This window comes from Lissotriton helveticus, chromosome 10, assembly GCF_964261635.1.
Source record: "Lissotriton helveticus chromosome 10, aLisHel1.1, whole genome shotgun sequence".
NCBI classification, from domain to species: Eukaryota; Metazoa; Chordata; class Amphibia; order Caudata; family Salamandridae; genus Lissotriton; species Lissotriton helveticus.
Window position 1 is genome coordinate 1,114,858,443 of NC_136071.1, and position 25,481 is coordinate 1,114,883,923.

At 42.3% G+C, this 25,481-nt stretch overlaps 1 protein-coding gene across 1 annotated transcript in view; it reads right to left on the reverse strand.

Annotated features, from left to right (window-relative positions):
• The window catches only part of COL6A6 (collagen type VI alpha 6 chain), a 633,605-nt gene that overhangs the window by 383,228 nt on the left and 224,896 nt on the right, over positions 1 to 25,481 (reverse strand). The window contains exon 3 of the mRNA XM_078663886.1: positions 245 to 835. Within this exon, the coding sequence (XP_078520012.1) occupies positions 245 to 835 (591 nt within the window). The remainder of the gene's footprint in view (positions 1 to 244; positions 836 to 25,481) is intronic.

Here is a 25,481-nt window from a genome sequence, read left to right on the forward strand (position 1 = left end):
ACAAATTTCACATCTCTAAGATGGCTGTGATTTTTGTAAGGTAATATAGCTATCCTGATCTTGCCAGATTGATGCGCTGATTAATAAAACCTGTAGGATAGCTGAATAGATTGCTAATGGGGTAGTGACAACTAGTATTCCTCAAGACATTCTCTTACAACATCATTGCAGACAAAATTACATAGTTTATGTTTCAATATGTTGGTATTTCTTGCAAAGAAACATATAGCCAAGAATGTCTTACCTGGAGAACCCAGAACAGCATATTCTGTTTTTGTGACATCTGTGATAATTTGAGGCAAGGATTGGGAAAACTGATTGATCTCTTTTGTTGATGGAATCTGGTAAATGAGATCTGACGATGACGCCATGGTTTGTAGGTTGGCCAAAGAGGCCTGCTGAAGACCGACTGCAATAACTTTAATTCCATCTTGTCGCAGCTCCAGGGCAGGCTGCTCCAGATCATCGAGGGAAGTTCCAGAAGTAAAGACCACTAGCACTTTAGAAAATTGCGTTCTGTCTCTCTCTTCTGCTGCTCCTCTAAAAAGGGTTTCATGAATCTTCGTAAGAGCGTTGCCAGTTCTCAGGGACCCACCCTTGAAAAAAACATTCTTCTTAATATGGTTCAACATGGGGCCCTTTGCCTTGTAAGTAGTGAGCTGGAACTCAGTATGGACATCGTCGCTATATTGAACCAGGGCGGCTCGATATTTGTCAGCTCCCAGGTCCAGACCATTCAGGGCTCTGTTCAGTAAACTCTTAATGAACGGGAATATCTTGCTTCCAAGGGTGTCAGAGCTATCAACCAAGAAGACCACATCTGCATATTGAGGTGCTATAAAAATAGAAGTAAAACAATAGGTTAAACTAGTTTCTTATCAGTATTCTTTACTGAAAATTAGAAATTGTATACATTCAAGTGATTACAACACATTGTGCTTGAAAGGGTCTTAATAAATGGGCGCTGGTTTATAGAGTAGAAGTACTCAAAGAAAGGCTTGTTTAGGTACACCGGTTTTATAATCTACACAGTCATTCAGTTTATCAACTCCTTGATATACAGAAAGGGTCAAGCAAAATGTACTTTGGTGATGCTATGATACACACAAACACACACAGATATATATATCTACATATCTATGTATGTATCTATCTATCTATCTATCTATCTATCTATCTATCATCTATCTATCTATCTATCTATCTACCTATCTATCTATCTATCTATCTATCTATCTATCTATCTATCTATCTATCTATCTATCTATCTATATATATATCAATATATATATATATATGTCGAGAACTTCGCTGCTGTATCCAAACAAGCTGGAGACAAGAAACATATATTTTTTTTCACTGAGTGGAGTTATATGTAGGTCTTCTAAAAATAAAAAATGAATGTTTTAAATGCAAAAATTCCACTGAAGTCCACCAGTTATACACAACTGCTGTGAATGCGTGTTTAGTTTTTTTAAACTTAAAGTAATATTTCATTATGATATATCTTCGACCAACCCCCTTCCTGCATACAGCGCTTGGCATTGCGCGACGGGCATCTGGATGCAGAGCCTGACCAACCCCCAACCATGCACAGCCTTTGGCAGGTGCTCAAGCTCCCATGAGCTGCTAACCATGCACAGACACCCACCTGTACTCAAAGAAAGGCTTGTTTAGGTACACCGGTTTTATAATCTACACAGTCATTCAGTTTATCAACTCCTTGATATACAGAAAGGGTCAAGCAAAATGTACTTTGGTGATGCTATGATACACACAAACACACACAGATATATATATCTACATATCTATGTATGTATGTATCTATCTATCTATCTATCTATCATCTATCTATCTATCTATCTATCTATCTACCTATCTATCTATCTATCTATCTATCTATCTATCTATCTATATATATATCAATATATATATATATATATGTCGAGAACTTCGCTGCTGTATCCAAACAAGCTGGAGACAAGAAACATATATTTTTTTTCACTGAGTGGAGTTATATGTAGGTCTTCTAAAAATAAAAAATGAATGTTTTAAATGCAAAAATTCCACTGAAGTCCACCAGTTATACACAACTGCTGTGAATGCGTGTTTAGTTTTTTTAAACTTAAAGTAATATTTCATTATGATATATCTTCGACCAACCCCCTTCCTGCATACAGCGCTTGGCATTGCGCGACGGGCATCTGGATGCAGAGCCTGACCAACCCCCAACCATGCACAGCCTTTGGCAGGTGCTCAAGCTCCCATGAGCTGCTAACCATGCACAGACACCCACCTGTTGTTCTTCTTTGTTGGTAATTTGCGTGTTTGGTCATGTTGGACTCCCACTGGAACACTGGGGTCGATGCTGGCTCCCGCGGGAGTACTGCGGGATCACACAAATGCAGTGCAGTTGTTCGGAATACCGGCAGAAGTCCCACGGCACCACTACTCTGGACCCTGACCACCACAAGGGTTAAGGGCCAGGGTATACATACCCTAACCCCTTCTATATGTTTTCAATTTATTTTTCAATACTTTGGGGACTGAGTTTCTGAGTACTGTAATAGCAGCAGCAACATTTCTACTCATGTTGCGGCCAGTCAATCACATTGATCGGTCCAGTGGAATGCTTATTTTCCAAAGGGACTGCTTTGTAAGACCCACACCACTCAAAATCACTAGATTTTAACCTTAATTTCTCAAAACAGGCTGGACAGGTTTACTATAAATCTTAAAAGGCATGCTTTTTGAGTAACATTCTAGCTTTCTGCCAAATTTGGTGTAATCAATTAATCAATCAAATTGTACTTATAAAGTGCATGGCTGCTTCAGAAGAAACATCCCGGTGCTAAATAGCAAGAGAAACTCACCTGCTGGTGGGGCAATCAAGATGATCTAACCATCATCAAAAAGAAGAGTTTTTAGCTTCTGTGTAAAAATGGACGCACAGAGAGCCATCCATCCTCAGACTAGAAGGCAGTGCACTCCAGAGTTTGGCGGTCAGAAATGCACAAGCTAGGCCTCCTTTTCTAGCCTTAGAAATTTTTGAAACTTGCAACAGTCTGAGGCTGTTTAATGTTAAAGTTCTAGATTGTTGGTACGAGTGCAGTCTTTTTCTCAAATACAGAGGACCAAGTCCTGATACTGCTCTAAGGCATGGTGAGTACTCTAGATTTAACACGTTTGGCAATCAACAACCAGTGGAGGCGTTTCAAGTGCGGTGAGATGGACTGACGAAATGGAATTCTTGAAAATCAGTTTTGCTGCTGCATTTTGAACCATCTAGAGTCTGTGGGTTAGATAAGCAGAGAAGCACAAATAAAGACTATTTGCATAATCCAGTCTAGATGTTACCACCGAATGAACAATTGTTTTCTGAATATTCTCCAGAACCAAATGTAGCATCTTCTTCAAAGATTTAAGCTTTTCAAAACAGACACCTGTTGGATCTACAAAGAGAAGAACAAATTCAAATCTAATAAGATTCCTACATTTCTTGAAGTGGAGATAGGGGTGGCAGAGGGATTGAGTTCCTCAGGCCACAAGAACCAGACGGGCAGTTTGCACAGAAAATTGGATTTTGTTTTCATCAAAGTTAATTTAAGATCTAGTCTACCAGTTCAATAAATGGATCCAAACAGCAGTCAATCATGTAGCGCCTGAAAAAACTGTAAGAACAAGACGATCTCAGGCAGCCTCGCCATGGTATGGACAAGATCTTAAAAACATAAAGGCCAAATGTAAATGTAAATTGATACTTGTATAGCGCACTACTCACCCGCAAGGGTCTCAAGGCGCTTGTACGAATACCGCTGTGGAACCCATCCTGGCTTTCCCTGTGAGGTGTCCACTCCTGGGCACCCCCAAGGTGGAGGCCAGGCATCCTTAGCGTTGTAGGGGCCGTTGTGGAGATTAAGCAAGCTATTGCCCAGAGTTGCAGAGTAGGACTCCATGATTGGAATAGGCACCGAGGCGAGAATGATCAGGTCCGTGGAATTTTTGAGCTCAAGACCCGCCGAGGCGGGGAATTGAACCCTGGTCCCGGGCTAGACCTCTGCATCAGGGTCTGCCGCTCTAACCATTGAACAAACATGGAGATCGGACTATAGTAAGGAGCAAAAAGTGGCGTATAATTTAGCCTCAGAAGAATACAAGAAGGCCATTATAAAAGCCAAATCAGCATATTTCACAGTAAATATTGAGGCAGCTAACAACTCCTCTAGGGAGCTTTTTAAATCTATCCAGCTACTATCTAAGCCGCAGCAGACTAATCAGTTTAAGCCCGACCTACCCTTCCGTAACAAACTGGCTAATTTCTTCCAGACTAAGGTACAATTGATCTACATCGACCTATTGAACAGAGCTCATTTCGCGGACGACTGTAACAGGCCACCACTGGAGGAGAAGGCATCTCAGTGCCAATTAACCAGTTTTCGGTCCTTCACTCACGAGGAAGTGAACAATAGCCTTCTTAACATTAAATATGGATCACCTAATGATCCTTGTCCACCGGCCATTATGCACCTGGTCTCTGGGAAGATTAGTTTACATCTAACCCTACTGTTAAACAAAGTGTTAGAGTCAGGGATTTTTCCTTGTGCCTGGAAAAAGTATGTATTAGGCGGATCCTGAAAAAGCCTGCCCTGGACCCTACCGAGGTTAAAAATTATCGACCTATTTCATGCTTGCCAATAACAGCCAAAATCCTTGAAAAATCAGTCAACAGGGAGTTAACCCACTATCTAGACTCCAGTAATCTGCTTGATACAAGTCAGCATGGATTTCGGACATGCCACTCAACTGAGACTGCTCTGATTAAGGCAACGGAGGAGATCAGCAGACAGGTGGATGGGGGGCAGAGCTGTCCTTATCCTCTTAGACCTATCATCAGCATTCGACACCATAAATCATATGGTGTTAGTGCGGCTGCTGAAGGCTGTGGGGATTGAGAACACGGCTCTGGCCCTTCTCTCTTCCTTTCTAGCCTGTAGGGAGCAAAACATACTCTGGGAAAATCTACAATCCGACACATTTCATCTTCCATGTGGAGTGCCGCAGGTATCAGCCTTGTCACAGACTCTATTTAATATCTATGTTACTCCACTGGCCAGACTCATCAGAGAGGATGGCTCCTGTGCCTGTGAAGCCAGCCAGCCGTAAAAAGAGAGCGTGTGAGCCAGCGGAGCTCCCATGCTCGTGGAGAGCCCCGCCTGCTGCTGAGCCTGCCACGCTGACGATAGAGAGAGCCTGGTGAGCAGGGACTCCTCCAGAGCAGCGGGGGAGCCCTGAGTCAGGGTGAGTTGCTTTTGAATGAATGTCTTTTGCCCCTGGGCTCCCCGGCTGAACCGCTGCAGTCTCTTTTGGATGGCCATTGTCACCCTCTCCACCCTCCTCCTGGGGCACTATTACACCGCAGAGGACCGCCGAGTGACCTTCACGAGTGGATCCAGCAACGAGAAACATAAGTGAACCTTGCCTTTGAAATCAATAACAGCTCCTGCTGACCCGCGCCTGGCTGACCCGCGGCTGACTGCAGGGCTCCCCTCTGCCGTGCCATGCCCCGTGATGTGCGGTGATGGCTCGGGAGCTCATCCAGCAGGAGGTGCTGGACTTTCTGTGCTGAGCCGGGGGGCAGGCTACCAATGTTTCAAGGTCTGGAGAAGGGTTTTGAGTCAGGACAAAGAAGGGGCGCACAGCTAGTAAATAGCACTCAGTGTGAAACTGATAGAGCAAGATTTCGCATCGCGACTTGCTCGTGTCATGAACCTCGAATCTGTTGTAATCCTAAAAACAAATTGTACATTTTACTAATCTCCTTTATTTTTGATATGCGTGTGTATTAGTGAAGCTTGACTATGTGTTCTACTAATACAAATAACCCTTGTACCTAAAATGGCCGCTGCTTGAATTTTCGCTTCTGCGCATGCGTTAGTCACTCTCACGTGACTTTACGTAGATGTAGTTCTGGAGGGAAAGGGTGCGCATGCGTAATGGCTATAAGATGGCCGCTTAATGTGATAACGAGGTGGAGCTCGTGCTGTTGCTCATCATGTCGTTATGTGTAGCACTTACCCTTAATCGCATAGTATATTTTTATGATGATAAACCTGAAGTGTGAAATCATGACATGTAATACATTCATTTATTTCTATGTTTTAATTTGTTTTCGCTTACTTTTCATGTATTCTCGGCACGGAGGGGTGATGGGGGTTTGTGCGTCCATCTTGGAGTGCAGTACTGCGCAGGACCAGAAGTGGCGAGGTGGCATTGAAACCGAGCCAAGAGAAGGTTGCTGCCAAGAAGTGCCTGGGAAGATGCACCTTCACCCAGCCAGAGAAATCAAATTGTGTTACATTATTAACAATGTATTCTTCCCCATTGTATTCCTTGCGACTTCTCATGGGAACCCCAATCTTGCTAGGCGGTACCCAAAAATGTAGATTAGGCCTTAGAAAAGTCTGTTCTGATTGGTGTGTTAACCCATCCTACCTTAGGACCAATCGAAATTGGGGATTCTGACACTTTGCAACATTGGGGGGTGGTACACTGACCCGAAAACAGTATATCTAGCCTAGGTATAGCTAGAGAAATTGTCCGACTTGTCTGAATAGCTGACCTGTCACTGACCCAACGCACTCAATAGGTGACTGAATTTACAGAGCGCTGCGGAGCACTCTGTCCGAATCTGACCATAGACTCTAAGGTTTTACTAAACCTTAAGTGCTGGCGGAGCACTTTGCTGGGGAGTTCGCTAACCCAATCGGGGTTCTGACTGATAGCTGCAGAGAGGGTGGAGCGCAGGCGTTGCTTCCGAACTGCGGGTGCTGGTCGTGTCCTGGTGGTCCTGTGCTGATCCTAATCTGGTTTTCCTGTCCTGTCCTGGGGTGTCCATTCTGCACCTGCTGTCCCGTTGCTGTCTGTCCTTCCTGGGGGTATTTCCTGACCTTAACTAACCCGTGGCCAGGTTTGGTTTTCACACCAGTCTAGGTAAATATCTCGCCGAAAACTCTAAACTGCACCTTTCTATTTTCCTGTCTTTTGCTTCAATAAAGACATACCTTTGCACATGATAATTTTCCATGCTTTCCGCAACCATTGCATATCCTAAAGTCATTTTGCATTTAATTTCATAGCGTGTTCCTATGTTACCCTACCTTTTAGAAATCATTTTCTCCATTACAGTTTGCAATTTTCTGATGTGGTCTATAATTTTCTCGTATAAAACTGACTGAAAATTTTTTCTAGAGTTATAGCGTATTCCACTTTCCAGTCTTATTATAGTTGTTTAGGATTCCTAATTTCCCATTCATATTCATGAAATATGTTTTCCGTAGTATAAATGTATACTTGCATAAACTTGCCCCTTTAAAGATGTCTATTCTTAAGTTCCATTTGTAGCGTGTTTCCTGTCGCACTATCATTTAGAAAACCTAAATGTTTGCCCTTACTTTGTTCCTTTATGGATATGTGATTTCCGTCATCTTGATTATTGACTGCCTTTTAACTGTAAACCTTATAATTTCCGAAACTGATTTCTAGATAAAATTCTTAAAACTTCCCAGTTGTCCGTGGTCATTTGATGAATATCAAAGTTATTTAAATTTGGGTTTTGTATTTTGCTGCCTTTCCTTTTACAGCTAGCTCCCTGACCCATCGTGGTCATAGGTACCCGTAACGGTGGATGGTAAGTCGGGTACACTGGAGATAATCGAAAGGGACTCAATGATTATTGGTAGTAGATTGTAAGGTCATCTGATCAATGTATATGGTGAATTGAAGTATATGGGCCCGAAACATAAGTGGTGAAAATATTGGTCGGGTGACCTGCGATCTCTATCAGTAATTTTCTGGTAGCAGAGAGGATGGTTAGGGAATAGTTAAAGGATAGGTAGGACTAGTTAGACTAGTTAAGTTGGATGCTGCTAACGAGAGTAGGCAATTCGGGTGATCTGATCACTCACTTGAAATGTTTGCTTTGAAAAATTATGAAATGTTTTAAAATCGTTATTCTTGTTATTATACTGTTATATGTATTAATCCATTCGTTTGTAAAACGGTTTATGTGTTGTCGGAAATCCCCGGGGAATTAAATAGCGAGTGGTGAATAGAATCCACTTGCTTCGAGGTCACTGGCTTTCAAGGAAAGTTGGTGCAGGTTAGGCAGAACTGGAAGCACTAACTAGGGTTTCTGAATGTATGATTGAATAAATGTTAGCAACGAGGTTCATTGGCAAAATTCCTATTGTGGCATAACCTAGTGAGGGTCACACCGGAAAGTAGCAGGTTCATCGGAGCTTGGGTGAAAGCAAAGGGGCTCACTGGTGAAACTTTAGACTTGGATATATCCCGGAGAAGTGGATGAGTCTAGGGAAGTAGCAGGTTCTCCAATGCTAGTGTGAAGGATAGGCAGAAGAGATCTATCCGTAGTGTGTGAAAAGTAAATAGAAGTAGTTTACTTGCAGTGAAACAAACTCTTTCCTGTCTAGACACTTGAGCACAGTGGCGAATGTGTATTCGTTGTGAAATAACCAAGCACTAGCACTTTAGAAAGAAAGAAAGTTTCCGTTACCTTGTCAAGGAGGGAGTCAGTCGCGAAGCTGCTCTGACGTCACTCTGTGCCGCGCTGGGATTGGTAGACGCAGCGGGCGTGTAGCGGAGCTGGAATTGTAAAGGAGGGGTGAGCGCCGAAGCGTGAGAACTGTCTCGCGAAAAGGCCGCGCACCCATTGGTCGAGATTATTTGAATTCGTGCACTTCATTGGTCGCACGGAAATAAAAGACGCACTTGGATTGGAAGTGATTTTGTAAACAAAGTCACTCGTAGAAATCGTATGTGGCATTCGTATAGACCGCATACCAGACCTGATCCACGGCATATGGGATTTGAGAACGATCAGTGGAAAGGTGTTAAAACCGACATTATGTACGGAAACAAGAGAAAATTGTCTCTTGTGAATAAGGTAAAGAATTATTTCAAAAAGGACAAGCCGATTAAAACTAGGGAAGGTGTTGTCATACCGCCACCCAACACTCCCGCATCTTTCATGATGTTCGATAAAGGGTACAACACATGTGTATGGTTGGAAAATTGGGCGGAATACACGAAAAATGACGGAGTATTGGCTTTTCCGTTAGAGGGTACCTTTAACAGCAGGATCCTATTCAACCTGAGAACCCGAATGAATGATTTGCATCCCAGACCTAGATTAACGCAGTACGAAGCACTAGAGGAATGGGAAATCGAGGCTTTTGAAAGGGATAAGCCCCGAATGGATAAAGGGTTAACTAAATTTTATCCAAAGTTGAAGCAGGAAGCCCGAGCCAAAAAGATGAAACAGTGGAGACAGAATATGATTGTAGAAGGACTGTTTCCAATGATGCCAGCATGTGGTCCTCCTGGGGGGGAGAAGAAAACAGAAAACTGCAAACATTGGGTGCCTATTGGAGAGTCGGATGATGAATTATTAGATGACCTGTTTATGAGAAGTCCGCCTCCTTATAATGAAAGAAATAGACCTTCCAGTGAGGGGGATAATTCTCGAAGACCTCCTCTCCAGAGTGAGGCCAGATCTGCCAGTGTAGGAGGGGGTTGCCTCATACCTCCCTATACCGAGAGTTTAGGTCCCGTAGATACAAGAGATATTTATCCAAGAATACCAGCTAGTGGGGATGTAAGATACTCCTGTGAAAGCGACTTTTTCGCGAGACCTCCCTACGAAGGTGAGGCGAGACCATCAGGTTCAGGAATACCGTTCTTACAGCCTCTATATGAAAAGGAACCAAGATCCCTAGGTACAGGAAGTTTGTTCCCTTGGTGAAGGACCAAGTGAGACGCATCCCACTGCCCCGAGTTATGCTCCCACTCTAACCCCGCAGGTGTTACATGACAAATCCTTAGAGAGGTTATTGGAAGAAAAGGAGCGAGAGGCTCTAGCAAAACAGAGAGCAGAAATAATTCAGAAAATCTCCCAATTAAATACCAGCCCTGAAGCCTTGACAATCCCAGTACCTATCGGACCGGTGGTTCCGTTGTATGGGGACCGGCAAGAGAGTCCAAAACCTCCAGTCATTACCCCGGTCATAGCACAGCCAAGACCAGAACCCTTAATTGTAGATGACCAGACAAGTGAATGCGAGTCTGAGGTCTCGCTACTACATCTGCCCACTAGAAATACAGGGAAAAGGATGCAGAAAAGACATAATCGACTTCGGGTACTAAGAGTGTCACGTTGGTGACTCCTGAAGAAATTGAAAGATGGAGTCAAGCATTAGAGAAACAAACTCCGCAGACAAAACCTTTAGATCTCTACAAATTGAGAGTAGAAATAGAAGAGCTAATGGCAGGAAATGTAGGATTAGACAGATTAAATACCTACTCTGAAGAAGAATTGTTGTTCATTTGCAAAAGTCTTACCCGAAATGCCCGAGTACTTCATGAGAAATTGACAGACACTGCTGCTAGCATGGGAATAGATATTTCTAAATCGAAACCCTTGCAGAAACCGTACAGAGCAGATTTTTCAGACAAAGATTTGGAAAGCTTGAATGTGTCAGGGAAAAAGGCACAGGTCAAGGAACTATTGACAGTGTTGCAAAAATGGGGAGATGTAGAAAGATGGAAAGCCAGGTGGGCCAAAAAGAAAGATGAGGCTAGATCCAAGCAGGCGACCCCAGAATTCGTTCTAAAAGAGGCTGACAACCCAGAACAGTTATACCCTATGCGCGAAGTGCCAGGTGGAAAATATGTGCACGTCCCGTGGTCCAGACAGGATATTGTGTCCTTTACTAATGACTTCCCGAAATTACGAGAGAAGCCTGTGGATTGGTACAGACAGGTGGAGAGGTTTGTAAAGGTGCAAAAATGCCTATGGAAAGATCTGGATGGGTTCTTCGATATTGTGGTCCCGGTAGATTTGTGGACCGAGTGTAAAATAGCCATAGCTTGGCCTAGTGAGGAATACCCAAGGGACTCTAGCACAGGAGAACCCTCTAAGGAAGTGATGAAAAAATATGATCAGGTAATTCAACACCTGAAGGGAAAGGTGCCCGCAAAGGAAACTGATTGGACCAAGATAGATAGAACCACGCAGGAAAGGGATGAGACTGTGCATTCCTTTTATGAAAGGCTGTTGCAGGTGTTCAAAACATATAGTGGTATAGATAACATCGAGATGAAGGATATGACCCATTTTATTTACAGGTTTGTAAACGGTTTAAGACCCGAAATTGGTCAGTGGATAAAAGATAACAAAATCTGTTGGCAGTCCAAGAAAATGGACGAGGTCCTACGGTACGCAAAGTACTGTGAGGACGGGATGGCCGAAAAGAAGAAGGCTCTGAAGGAGAAAGTTATGTGGGCACAGGTAAAATTAGCTGAACAGCAGGAAAAGCAATTGAATAAGTTAAATAAAACTACTCAGAACCAAGGCCCTGGTGGTGGGGGTGGAGGAAAGCCCCGAGCGAAAGTGAGCAGAGAGGAAGCCAAAAAGAAATTTCCCTGCCATCAGTGCGGGGAAATTGGACATTGGAGAGACGAGTGTCCGTATTTACAGCATGATAATACCCAAACCCCTGATTTAACTCCACAGACGCAGAATGAAAAGCCAAGAAAGACCCAGCAGCAGGTAAAAACGATTCAAGTGCCCCGAGCACCAAAACCTAGTTTTAAGGGAAAATCACCGCAGGGTGACGATGTAGAGATCTGGGGAGGCAATGAGAACAGAAATGCAGCAACTTCGCAGTATTTGTTAAATGTCACTTTTTTCTGTGACGACCAGTACTGATGGGGCCTGAGAGGGGAGGACAAGGAGTGTGTACTTGGCGCCTCCTTGCCGGTAGACCAGTCAGGGCCATACATTGAAGGAAAGGTTGATGGAAATGATGTCACCTTTCTGTTGGACACTGGTGCTACCCGTTCTACTGTGAGAACAGCGGACGTTCCAAACCTACCCCTCTCAGGAGAAGCAATCCAGGTAGTAGGTGTATCTAATCAATTGATTAGTACCCCAGTTACTGAGCCCATGGAGATCTCAATAGGGAACTTCAAAGAAATGCACAGATTTGTCGTCTGTGATACCAGTCCAGTGAACTTACTGGGACGTGATTTGCTGTGCAAAATGAACTGCACTATCTTTTGCACACCAAAGGGCGTCAAAATTCAGACCCCAGATGAAGATGGTATCTACAAATTAATGTTAGTCCGACCTGACTCAGAAATTAAACGAATGACTATACAGGACTTACCTGAAGAACTTTAACAGACAGTGAAACCAGAAGTATGGGACTTTACTGGAAAGGATGTAGGATTAATGGCAAATGTAGATCCCATACAAATAGCCATGAAAGAGAATGCAGTTTACCCACATACTAAGCCTTACAGAATGAGTGCCGAAGTAAGAGCAGGAGTTGCCCTTGAAATACAGAAATTGCTAGAAGCAAACATCATACAAGAAGTGAGGAGTAGCCCGTGTAATTCCCCAATAATTGGAATCAAGAAACCTAGGGGCATATTATCAAGGGGCTTTATCTCCGCTTTTTTGGCTTTAAAAGCCAAGAAAGCGGAGATAAAATTATCTCCCTATTACCAAGCTGTCGCTAACACCAGTTAGCGACAGCTAATAGGAGACAGTGACCATCTTGGGCCCCGCTTTGCATGTCAGTGATATTTATCACTAATGACATGCAAAGTGGGTGTGCCAAGATGTTAGCGACTGAAAACAGTCGCTAACATCGCTATCTCCTATTACCAACTTTTGGAGATATTCGCGCTAAGCGCGAATATCTCCAAAAGCTAACACTTGCCCAGGAGCAGTTCTTAGCCATGTTATCCAATGGGAGGTGGATAACATGGCTAAGAGCATTTGCTCGATAATGCATGAATATCGCTGACTTTTCAGCGATATTCATGCATTGCGGCCGTTTTTTTATCGCATTTGCGATAAACCTTGCTAATAGCAAGGTTTATCTGCGATAAAAATCGCCGATTTGCGGCGATAATTTTTGTCTCTAAACAAGTTAGAGACAAAAATTATCTCTATTGGTTGGTAATATGCCCCCTAGTGGCAAGTACAGAGTAGTGCAGGACCTGAGAAAGGTAAACAAGATTGTGGTTCCTTGCTGTCCTATTGTCCCGAACCCCGCAGTGATCCTGTATCAGATTCCCTGGGATGCTGAGTGGTTCACTGTGATAGACCTATGTCACGCATTCTTTTCGATCCCATTGCATCCAGACAGCAAATTTCTTTTCTCATTTGCTTTCAACAGTCACGTGTACGTCTGGAATCGTGTCCCCCAGGGGTACACAGAAAGCCCCTCTATCTTTAATCAGATCTTGAAAAAATGCCTTCAATCTTTAGTCTTACCTGGAAATTCTGTTTTGGTGCAATACATTGACGACCTATTGGTGGCGTCCAAAAGTCATAGGGATTGCGTGATTGACACCATTGCTTTACTGAACCACCTAAGTGAAAAGGGACATAAAGTGGCCCCTGAAAAATTGCAGTTTTGTTCAAAGTCAGTGAAATATCTGGGGCACCAGATAGAAAAGGGAATCAGAAAAGTCACCTCAGAGAGAGTCAGAATAATTCAAAAGATGCAGTTACCCCGTACTCAGAAAGAAGTCAGAATGTTCCTTGGAGTTGTAGGTTACTGCAGGCAATGGATTGTGGGATTCGCAGTCCATGCAAAGCCTCTGATAAAAATGACAAAAAAGGAGCACAGGACCCTGTGGAATGGGATGATGAGAGCTTAACAGCCTTCACTCAATTGCGAGATTGTCTGTGTACAGCCCCTGCTCTAGGGATGCCTGACTATTCCAAGGAGTTTGCTCTATTCTGTGACACTCGTGATAATTGTGCATTGTCAGTCTTAACCCAGGAGCATGGCTTGACCAGACGACCCGTGGCATATTTTTCTGCCACTTTGGATCCAGTGGCTGCGGGATTACCTGGGTGTTTGAAAGCGGTAGCTGCCACTTGCACAAGCTTAGAGCAGAGTGAATCCATTGTCATGGGGCATCCTGTAACTGTGTATGTTCCCCATGCAGTAGTGATTTTACTAACCAGAACCAAGACTCAGTATCTCACCCCCAGTCGGCTGACTAAATACGAGAGGATTCTCGTGGGTGCTGCAAATGTGGCCATTAATCGGTGTAATATTTTGAACCCAGCCACTCTACTCCCTGATTCAATGATTGTGGAAGATTGGGGAGAAAATGAGCATGACTGCATTAACCTGACAGAGTTCAGTACTAAACCCCGTCCAGACATTAAAGAAACACTGTGATGTATTCCTATAGGTTCTATATCGATCCCCCTATTCCTGACCCTGGTTTGGTTAATAATTATCTAGCAGCCATCCCACGGTGCAAAAACCGTTATCTGATTAAGCCACACCACGGCACAGAAACGTGTTATCTGATTAGGTCATAACGCATGCCATCTAATTAGGCAAGCACTATTCCTCCAGCCCCTGATAAGGCATACGGAGTTCTCAAAACAAATCAAACCTATGACAACCTGGGAAAATCCCGACAGCCATTGTTTTGATTTCACCGAGAACTTCAGTAAAAGAATGTGCTAACGATCAGTTCGTATGACATCCTTATTGATGTATATATGTCCATCCTTACGTCAATCTCGGCACCTTACAGGTATAAATATTACCGACATTGCCTTAAGCAAACACATGCGGTGGTGTCGAGATCGGAGCAGCGAGACTTGCCGAAGAGCACAGCACAGAGCGAAGCCCACTGGCGCTGCCCCGCCTTCCTGACGCGCTGAGAAGGAGACGCTGCCTTTCTCCTGCCGAGAAATCCAGCTCCGGCGCTTCCAAGCAGCCCTTGCAGGCAGCTGGAATATCAAGACCAAAGACGAGAGATACCAGCCCTCAACCATTCTAGATCTCAGGTACAGAACTGAACAACCCCTTGCAGAGAATTCTTGAGTCAGTCACTTGGCAAAACAAACTTAACTTAAACTGCTACTTATCTACTCCCGCCCACGTATTAGGCTTAGGTCAGGTACACCGGGGTAGGCGTAGTTAGAAGCACCAGTTGAGGACGATTAGTCAAATGTATATATGTATGTATCTATTTTATCCATTTTAAATATCTTATGGCTTAGAAACCATATCAATGTTTTTACAGTATTATTTCATAATTCTGCTTTTATTGTATGCACTTTACTTAACCATAAGTATTGCAATAATATCGATTCATTTCTCTTGTACGAGAAAAGAGACTGATCAATAAATAACATCTTTTATTGAACACGCCCGTCTCTTCCTTTTCTCTACAATCTGGTGAAACAAAGAATGCACTGAAATGACTGAGTAAAATAAGTTGTCTTTTGTTTTCACACGACTCTAGAGATACACTCTTGATTAGGGGAGAGCAAAGTTGTCATGTTCTATGGTTGTCAGAAACTAAATCCCTTCTTGTCTATCCAGGGAGGTTAAACTCCTCTCTGCCTATTCGAGAAAGTTTCTAGTGAACTCTGAGCTAGCTGGCAAACCCAAAACTTTAAGTCTAATATCGTCAGTAGAAGACCTAGTTAACCTCGGCCCTAGGTCTATACTATTGAAGGTATTATTCCAATGCGCAGAGCCTATTGGGATAATAGGAACTACACTACATGGCGCCCAAACATTTGGATAGGCGATAAAACTAACGCAAGACATTAGAGTAACTCAGTCGTGCTTTTTCACACAGACCCCTTTTTTCCCATAATACTCCAAAGACGTCTGGAGTGGGTGAAAGGTTATATCCGCCAAACTTCATAGAGAGGAGACTCCTATGTATGGTTCTTGGTTTATTCAACGTTGAAGGATACACTGTTCCAAAATATTGTGCATCTAATCTTTGTTTCCATAAGAAACCTGATCTGCAAACAAACGGAATAACCTTCCTGTCGGTAAAATGGTAGACAGTGATGAAGAAAGAGAGACAGCTAGAATAGCAGCTGAACTCTTAGCAGCTGATGTTACTATGCAGGAAAATGACCCGGATATAATACTCATCCCGGTCAACATAAGAAAATCTATAACTTTAAAACGTATAAAAAATGGACTGACATCGAGAGGTGGTACAGTCATATTCGTAATTGAGGCACACGAATATCGGCAGACAGAGGTGTTCTATTCATGGATAAACTTTCCAGCAGCAAACGCTGTAACAAAGGACTTCCACTATTACAAAATAGAGGAACCACCTGATGAGTACACTCCTTTCGAGGAGGTGGAAGTACCACTCAAATTCCAAGAGCACCTGCTCTTGTTTAATGGCGCCCTAAAACATAATAATCACATCACCAGGCTCGGTCCACTAGGTAGACCAGGAGCAACGTGGCCGGTCCTAGCCGGATACACACCACATCCAGACATTGAAGAAATGCCTGCACCAGAACTTTTAATACAGCTAAAACAACTAATCAAAATACATAGACAATTAGTCCAATATGTAATGCGGACTTCAACAGTTCAACCAGCAATTAAAATTCCACAGCTGACCCCTCAACAGGGGAACACAAATAAAATTACACCACAGAACATACAGTCCTGCCTAGGTAAAGTACCAGCTAAACGGGAACAAATTCCATTCTGGTTAGCACAAAAAATCACTCAAATAGAGGCGGTATTTCCAGACACCACTCCTCTTGAGAAACACAGGATTCTGACTATCTGTCTTCCAATGGGAATCGCACCACACGTGGAGGACTGTGACACTTGGGGTACAGTCTTTGCTTCCATTTACTCAAAAACACATGGTGTACCATCCATGTCAGTAATACCAGATGTGCTAAAACAAATTCAAGATGAATACGGTCCAGAACCCGCTTTAACTCTTGGTATGAAATTACTGAAAGACTTCAAGCAGGTCTCGGCAATATTACTAGCCAACATAAAGGGAGAAGCAGCTAATGTGGCGATCCGCCAGAGGTTAAAAGAGACAAATATAGCAGACCAACCAGCTGAAATTGCCAGAATTATAGAAAAATCCTATGAGGAACTAGGTAGAGATAGTTTGGGTGGAATACCGGTAAAACCCCAACTAGTTGAAAGTCCAGAAAAAGTATTTATTAAAAATAATTTAAACACTCAAAACAAGAGCTGGGATGGAAACAAACAATCCAATCCTAAAGAAAAAAGATTCCAGTCCAGAGGAAGGTCTCCTCGGCGGAGAGAAAGATCTCCGAACCAAGGACGCAGGTCTCCCCAAAGTGAGCCCTCTGGGAAAAAATACAATCTTAGAAATAGGGATAATATAAAGAAACCTGATAGATATCAAGATAATGATACACGTCCCTCTCAATCTTTTCAGACTTCCTCGCAGAAATCGGAAAGAAGAGGACGATCAGAACACAGGGAAGAGCACATCAAGTCCAAAGACAAGGAACCTGCTCATCCAAATAAAAAGTTACAATTTCCAAAAAAGAAGGTAGCCAGTATTAAAGTAATCAAAGATGCCGAGAATACTGAGGACACAGCTGAAAAACGGAGAATGGGCTCAGACAATGCTAGACAGCGCAGCAGAAGTGAGCATAGCTCGCAAAGTCCTTATGAATCATCTGGAGATAGTGGACACGAATGAATATATTCAAGTGGAAACTGCAGACACCAGAGTTAGCAAACCTCACAAAATATATGAAATAACATTACGTATAGAGGGGGATAAGACTAGAAAAATAAGGGGTTTATTTTGGGATAATCTCTCCAAGGGCTATGACATGCTTCTAGCTGAAAAAGACTGGCCACCCGAGTTTGTCAGGGAGTGCCCTCATGGCGAAGAAATAATTATGCCTGCCTTCTCAAATCATATTCCAATTCATAAAAAATATACACTTGCTAGAAAATGGGCAGTGGCTCAAGCTCCTGCTTTATATAAAAATCATGTAGGATGGGATGAGGACTCTCCTCCTCACAAAATCCAGTTAAAATCACAACCTACTGCACAGAGGTAGTATCCAATTAAGCAAGAAGCTAAAAAACAGGTAAAAGAGATCCTAGATCAACTTGAATACCAGGGGGTGATTGAAACTTGCACCTCACAAATGAACAATCCTTTGTTTCCTGTCTCCAAACCAGACAATTCATATCGTCTTGTTTTGGACTACAGACACCTTAACTCATGTTGCAAAACTTTTGCAGTGCAAAACTCGCATAGTGTTGCACTAATGAATAACATAGTGCGCAAAAAATACAAAACAACGTTAGACATCTCTAATGGATTCTTTTGTCAGAATATAGCACCAGAGAGCAGATATTTGACCGCGTTCTCAATAAATGGCGCTCAAAAAAACTTCTGTTGGTTACCCCAGGGGTTCAAGAACAGCCCAGGGTTATTCTCAGCGAGAGTAACAGAGTTACTACAAACCTATGATGACGAGGCATTATCTTATGTCGACGACATTTACCTAACAGATGATGACTTGGATACTCACTTGAAAAGAGTGAACACCATAATACTTGGGTTCGCAGCAGAGGGTTACAAATTCAACTTTAAAAAGTCTAGAATTGCCCATCTAACAGTCCTGTTTTTAGGATATGAATTATCAAGTGAAGGCAAAAGCCTAGCTGACAATTTCTTAGAGAAATGTGCTGTACTCCAAGCACCTAGAACACTAAAAAACCTACAATCAATTCTAGGCTTCCTAAACTTCGGAAGAACATACATTGCAAATTACGCAGAAAGGGTCAAACCCCTTTATGATCTAATAAAACCAGATTTTAAAAGAATCAATTGGACTCAAAAACACACAGAAATTCTGAGATCCTTACAAACAGACATGTTAACTAATACAAAATTAGAAACACGTGATAACACACGCAATCTTGTGATTCGAGTCATCCCAGGAAGATGCGGATTCACATACCTGACCTCTAATGAGGGAGAAAAGGTACCAATTGCATACAAATCACACTTGTACACAGAAGCTGAAAAGAAGTTCAGTATTAAAGAAAACAGTGTTCATGCAGTTCAAACGGCTATAGCAAGAGAAAAAGACAAAGCTGACGGTAGACGTATCACAGTCAGAACAGCAGAACCAGCCTTTGAGGCATTAACAACCCCATGTAATTTACCGACAACAGCATTGAATCCAGAATGGATACAATGGGTGAATTCTATTACAACGGACAGAGTAAAATAGTACTTTGATCCAGAACTAAAGGAATTAAAATATCTAGAATATGAAATGACATACCCTCTGCCAATCGACATTCTGCCCTTACGACAATATGCATGTATAATCTATACAGACGGCCATGCTCAACCACCAGGGTGGGGAGAACAAGCGTACAACCCCACATGTGAAATTACAAAAGAAGTGTGGCACGGAGGGAAACTGAGACCTCTGCTAATAAAAACACACTCAGTAGAAACTAATTCAGAAGAACAAACTGAAATAATAGCATTGAAAATGGCGCTAGATAATGCAGATCGCGAATTCCCGACACTTATAGTGTCCGATTCATATTACTGCGTCAAATCATATAACAACGATTTGCAGAAATGGATTCAAAACGCTTACAAAGATGACACAGGTGCAACAATAAAGCAAAAAGTGCTTTGGAAACAAATAGTTCTTTTGCAGAAAGAACTACCAAAGACTCACGTGATACACTCACTGAGTCATCAGCGTGATGGCGTTCACGTTGCAGGGAATTCATTGGCTGAGAAAGCCACAACGGTAGCAACTGAATCGGCTTCCGTAGTTAGAAAAAAGCGTGCAGTAAAATACATTGACGGTGAAACAGTGCTGGCGGTGAAAACGTCATCAAAAGGCGACTGCTCAGCGCTACCGATCAACTATCCACTCAATTATACATACATAATCGATGCAAACTCCGTCCCTTTTGCTCGAATCCCTGGAGTGGGGGAAAGAGTAATTCCAAACACGGACAAGAGAGGCTTGTTAATAGCAGACGCACATATGGGTGAGGGTCTCAGACACCTCAAACTAAAAGATTCCCTGGAAGAATTACAATCAGTGTACTGGTGGCCAGGCATGAGCCTGCATCATCACATCTTTGTAAAGAACTGCCCAGACTGCAATAGAGATCGCAGTGGCGAGAGAAACGGTATATTACCATGTCGTTTCACTCCAGAATGGATCAACAATAAAAAATAATGCGTCCAATTAACATATAAAGACTAGTTTACACTTGTAATGTAGACCCCAGCACTCGGCTGACGTCTGGACTGTTATAAAGGATTTGCGAGTCTATAATGGCATATACGCTAGAAGCATGCTACGTTTGGCTAATGTTTTTCCTCTTGCCCTAAAGCGTGTGGAAAAACATGGCCAAATGAGCATAGCATAGCGGGACTCTTCTCACTTCCTACCTGAGGGATACGGGATGGTGTAAAGAAAAAACCAAAGGCATAGAGCAATCTATAACAGCGAAGGTATTAGGTTCGGGAGCTGGGTGGGTCAAACATCTAATAAGTGTCCAACGTAGTCTAAACAACCTGCCAAGAAATTCTCTGAGGGGATTCAGTCCGTACGAATTATTGTTTGGGACTAGAATGATGATCTTAGATCTTGACAGTCAGACTTCAGTGGTTAAAGAAAAAAGCTTTGACATCAAAGATCGTTTGGCTATTTTACAGGACTTAAACGAAACAAGGAAAGAACTGAGCAACATAAAGTTGAAACAACAGCCAACAACCACTGAAGAAAAACCACCTGTCCCAGCAAGACCTGTCTGGATTCCAAAAGTCGGGGATCTAGTCAGAGAAAAGATCGCGGTAAAGAAGGAATTTGGGCCTTCTTACAGAAAAGCAGTTCCTGTCTTGTCTATCAACGGGACAAGATCAGTAGTACTACCGCCTCTTGCTGGTAAAAAGGAGAACAGAGTTGTATCCATCGACCTGGTAAAACCACAATCATGTGGCCGATAACAAACAGTAGGCCAAGTGGACTCCCGATAAGTAGTAGAACACCAAGGTTTGCTACAAATACAGAGGTACATACTAAAGGGCTAATCACATTCGAAATGCCTACAGAACATCAAGAAGGACTATGCAACAAAGCAATGGAACTTGAACCTCTTAAAACCCAAATTAAAACTTTTCATCAAGAAACAACAACCTATGATGATGTAACTACAGACTTTACTACTGAAACAAAGCAAAATCCAAAAGCAATTGGAACAATTGACAGAACAGCATCCGGCTACTTCATCAACTTCGATGATTCATCTGAAGACCTGAGTGAAGCAAAGAAACAGCCATCAACAAAAACTTTTAAAGACAAAGCTAAGGAACTTTTTCAACAGCTGAAAGAAACCTATCTGATTTCTCAATGGATTGAATTTTGGGTGGCCTTAGGTGCAGTTATCCTCATACTTTGGCTCATCATGGTACTATGGTTGGGACATTTCATTGAGGGAAAAAATGCTAAAATGGACACAGCAAGTCAGAAAATCAACTTGGTCCTCAAACCACACACATCTTCACACGTCGAGAAAAGAGAACTTTCTTCAGTCAACTTTACAGCCAATCCTATACCCGGTGGGGTAGCATGGGACAATACTGATTATGAAATCTATGGTCCGGTTGAAATCCTGAAGTATCCACATCAAATTAAGATCTCATTGAGTGACTTTGTAAAACCAAGCTCATTTGCTGATGATTGGGACTTTGAAAGTATTAATGATATGATGTCTGACCTAGTGATGTCTGCTAAATTTACAAAACATGATTATTTGCAAGGTTCGTCTAATTATGATAAGATGTTCTGCTATAATCACTTTGGTAACCATTATCTGCATAAATCTGCACAACCTAGAAATGTTTTAAATTATAATCAATGGGAACACTGTGCAACCCCTCCAAAAGGTAGCTCAAGAACTTTTTATGACAAATATTCATATTTTTCAGGGTTCAACACAAGTAATGCAGAAACATTTTATTTCAAATTGTCAAACAGGACAGGTACAAAGACCATGCTTACAAATACTAAATTGATATATTCAGACTCATTTTTTGAACAAATGAATACATTTGGTTTTGATTACTGGGACAAAAATGTTGAAGTAAAAAGTGTTTGGGGTACAAAAGAATGGCAAGTACAAGGTATGGAATCATTGTTTAGAGCCTGCATGATCCCAGAACAAATTATATTTTTGAATGACACTATTCAACAAACTACCTGTCTTGGGCTAGCCAAAATCAAAGATTTAAACAAACCGTCTATTCCAAAGCCAACAATGAACAGTAATAGCTCTATAGATGAGGAGATAGACGTAAACCATGTATTAAGCCAAAACAGAACACATCCTGATTGGAAACAATGGTTGATCTGGCCCACAGATACTAATAACTGTCAAGACAGATTCCTGAACAAAATACAGGGGTTCACATTGACCAGGCCAGACCCTAGATATTCCCAAAGACAACACCCAGGGATAATTACCACATACAGTGTGGGCACGCTCTGCCTTCAATGGCTACAAACATCCACACTGGCAGAAATTAAGCAACACCTAACTTTACTTACTGATGGTGCTGACTTGCGTGATTTCATTATGGGACCACGCAAACAGCGTCAAAAACGCTTCATAGCAGCCTCTATATATGCAGCTTATAACGAAGCCTGGAAATTAACTCAAATTGAGACAGCAGAGAGAATACGGGAAATTGACCGTATTAATTTGGAAAAATCACTTTCTGTAGTGGACAATGGGTTAATGACTCTGTCCTCCAGAATTTTTTCATTGGACAGCATTGTGTCTTCAGCAATCGACATAATATCGCAAGACTTACTGTTGTTCCTACACGGTCAGTCCCAATTGCGTTCTATTATACAGCTTGGCTGGACGTTACAAAGTCTGCGTTCAGGCTATGTGCCTTGGCGTTTAATCAACACAACGTCACTATTCAATATCTTTAACCTTACTGATAAACAAATCAGTATGGCACAGAAGGGTGCTGATTATACAATCCTGAGCATTGAGAAACTCGAGAGATTACCATTGACAATGTCAGAACGACCTGTCATTGAATGGATAATACATGGGATAATTAATATTCCAATATCTACTTTCAGGTTTCAATACTGCCAAAAATATATACAGGCTGGCATGTACGAAAAATTGGGAAAAGGGTACATTAAGTCAACATGGAACTTGCCCTATTCACATGCATGTGTCAGTAATAAAGGCCAGAAAGTGTTTCTTAGTGGCAATAATTGTGCGATGTCACTAAGCGGTACACTTCTGTGTAATGGTATTAGTTTACATGGAGCCTGTGAAGGGTCTTCAAATAACCTTTCATGTTACCAGCTAGGCACACCTGCAACGCAAATAGAACCATTCTTTAGGAGACTATCGAACGGGAGTTACATTCTAATAGTAGACCGCAGATGTTGTAGTTTGCTGCCCGTAATACCTTATCTCATAACTACGACTGCGAAGGTCATGTGCTGTGAACGGGTATTGTTCCCCAGCGCTTCACCAGACAGGGAGGCAACGTTATGGCCCAACTTGAAAATTGCTTCTATTCGAATAGATACTTTGAGCAGAATGAAGACAGTGCTCTTTCAGACGCCGACCAGGCTCACGTCATCAAAAGAAACGTATGATCTCCAAGTTGCAAGGACAATGGCAGAGATTCATTCATTGTTATCAACTAATTCCCCCATACATTTCGCAGAAATCCTGAACAAAATCTTAAATATTTCTGATACCAGTGGAGTCTCAAATGTATTTAAGACAGTGTTTTCGGGGGCTTTAACACCATTCAAAGCCATTCTGGGTATTTTTCCAGACTTCGTCCATTCCATTTTTGGCAGACTTCCTCTCCTTTTGGGACTAGTGGCAGGAATCCTATTTTTGATCCTGTTATTTCGCTATGGCAAACCGTGTCACAGACAAAACACCTGCGACAAGGGAAGAAACAATGCTAGCCATTGGATACCGGGACCAGATATCTAAAATACTGGGACTATCCCGGCTTAGAGACCTAAACATGACTTGGTTTCTTTCATTTCGACCAATGTGGCAACGATGTGTCTTACCTGTATTAAGGTGCATGCTGTGCGGAGAAGAATGCGTGTTGGACACCTGTCTGACACTACAATCGGATATGCCAATGGACGCAGAAACCTTGTTGGGTCCGGTAACGGCTCATGCATTGTGCTGTCCCCAGCGGCTACCAATCCTGATGACGGCATTCGTGGAGACTTCACCACTACGATTGAGGGGTAGTGAAGTTCAAGATGAAAGCAGCATCGATCAGGTACGACCTTCTGTCAGCAATGCTAATCAAAACATCAGTGAAGGCAATCATGCTCATGAATGCATGGTGGCATCCTTTTCCGAGTTAGTGGAACTTTCACAGGAAGCTGTTGACAGCTTTTTCGACAGTCTAAATGATATGATGTTCTCACCAGAGCAGAAATAATGACTTTTGAGCAAGCTAGCACACGGCGTTCCCAACACCCTGAATTTGGCCTTCAACTTTGATAATAAAGTGTCATGAACAAATTCTTTCAAGTTTATGGACAGCGGAACACCATTTTTTTCAGCGGCCCCAAAATATTTTTGCAATTTTTCGGGACACTTATCTTACGCTTAAGGTTGAAACTATTCTTAGAGAACTAAATTTCTATTTTTAGGAACTTTAGAGACATTAGCTGCCCTCTGGCATGTTCATAAATATTTTATTTTGTGATGAAATGGACTCGCACCTTTTCTTCTGTATTAAGAGCCATTTCATGTGTTATTTTCATATTTTATTAATAATGATGTATAAATATGCGTTAGTGATTAGCATTATTATACTGCTTGAGTGCATATGATGCATATAAATTATCTTTTCGTGTATTTCATGGTTTCAAAATGCATATGAATGTATTTTGGGGTGGTACGGTATACACGTGCTCTACTGTATATTTACTGTGCCTAGATTTGTAATTATGGACATAGTCTGCGTGGAGTGGGTGTGATGTATTCCTATAGGTTCTGTATCGATCCCCCTATTCCTGACCCTGGTTTGGTTAATAATTAACTAGCAGCCATCCCACGGTGCAAAAACCGTTATCTGATTAAGCCACACCACGGCACAGAAACGTGTTATCTGATTAGGTCATAACGCATGCCATCTAATTAGGCAAGCACTATTCCTCCAGCCCCTGATAAGGCATACGGAGTTCTCAAAACAAATCAAACCTATGACAACCTGGGAAAATCCCGACAGCCATTGTTTTGATTTCACCGAGAACTTCAGTAAAAGAATGTGCTAACGATCAGTTCGTATGACATCCTTATTGACGTATATATGTCCATCCTTACGTCAATCTCGGCACCTTACAGGTATAAATATTACCGACATTGCCTTAAGCAAACACATGCGGTGGTGACGGGATCGGAGCAGCGAGACTTGCCGAAGAGCACAGCACAGAGCGAAGCCCACTGGCGCTGCCCCGCCTTCCTGACGCGCTGAGAAGGAGACGCTGCCTTTCTCCTGCCGAGAAATCC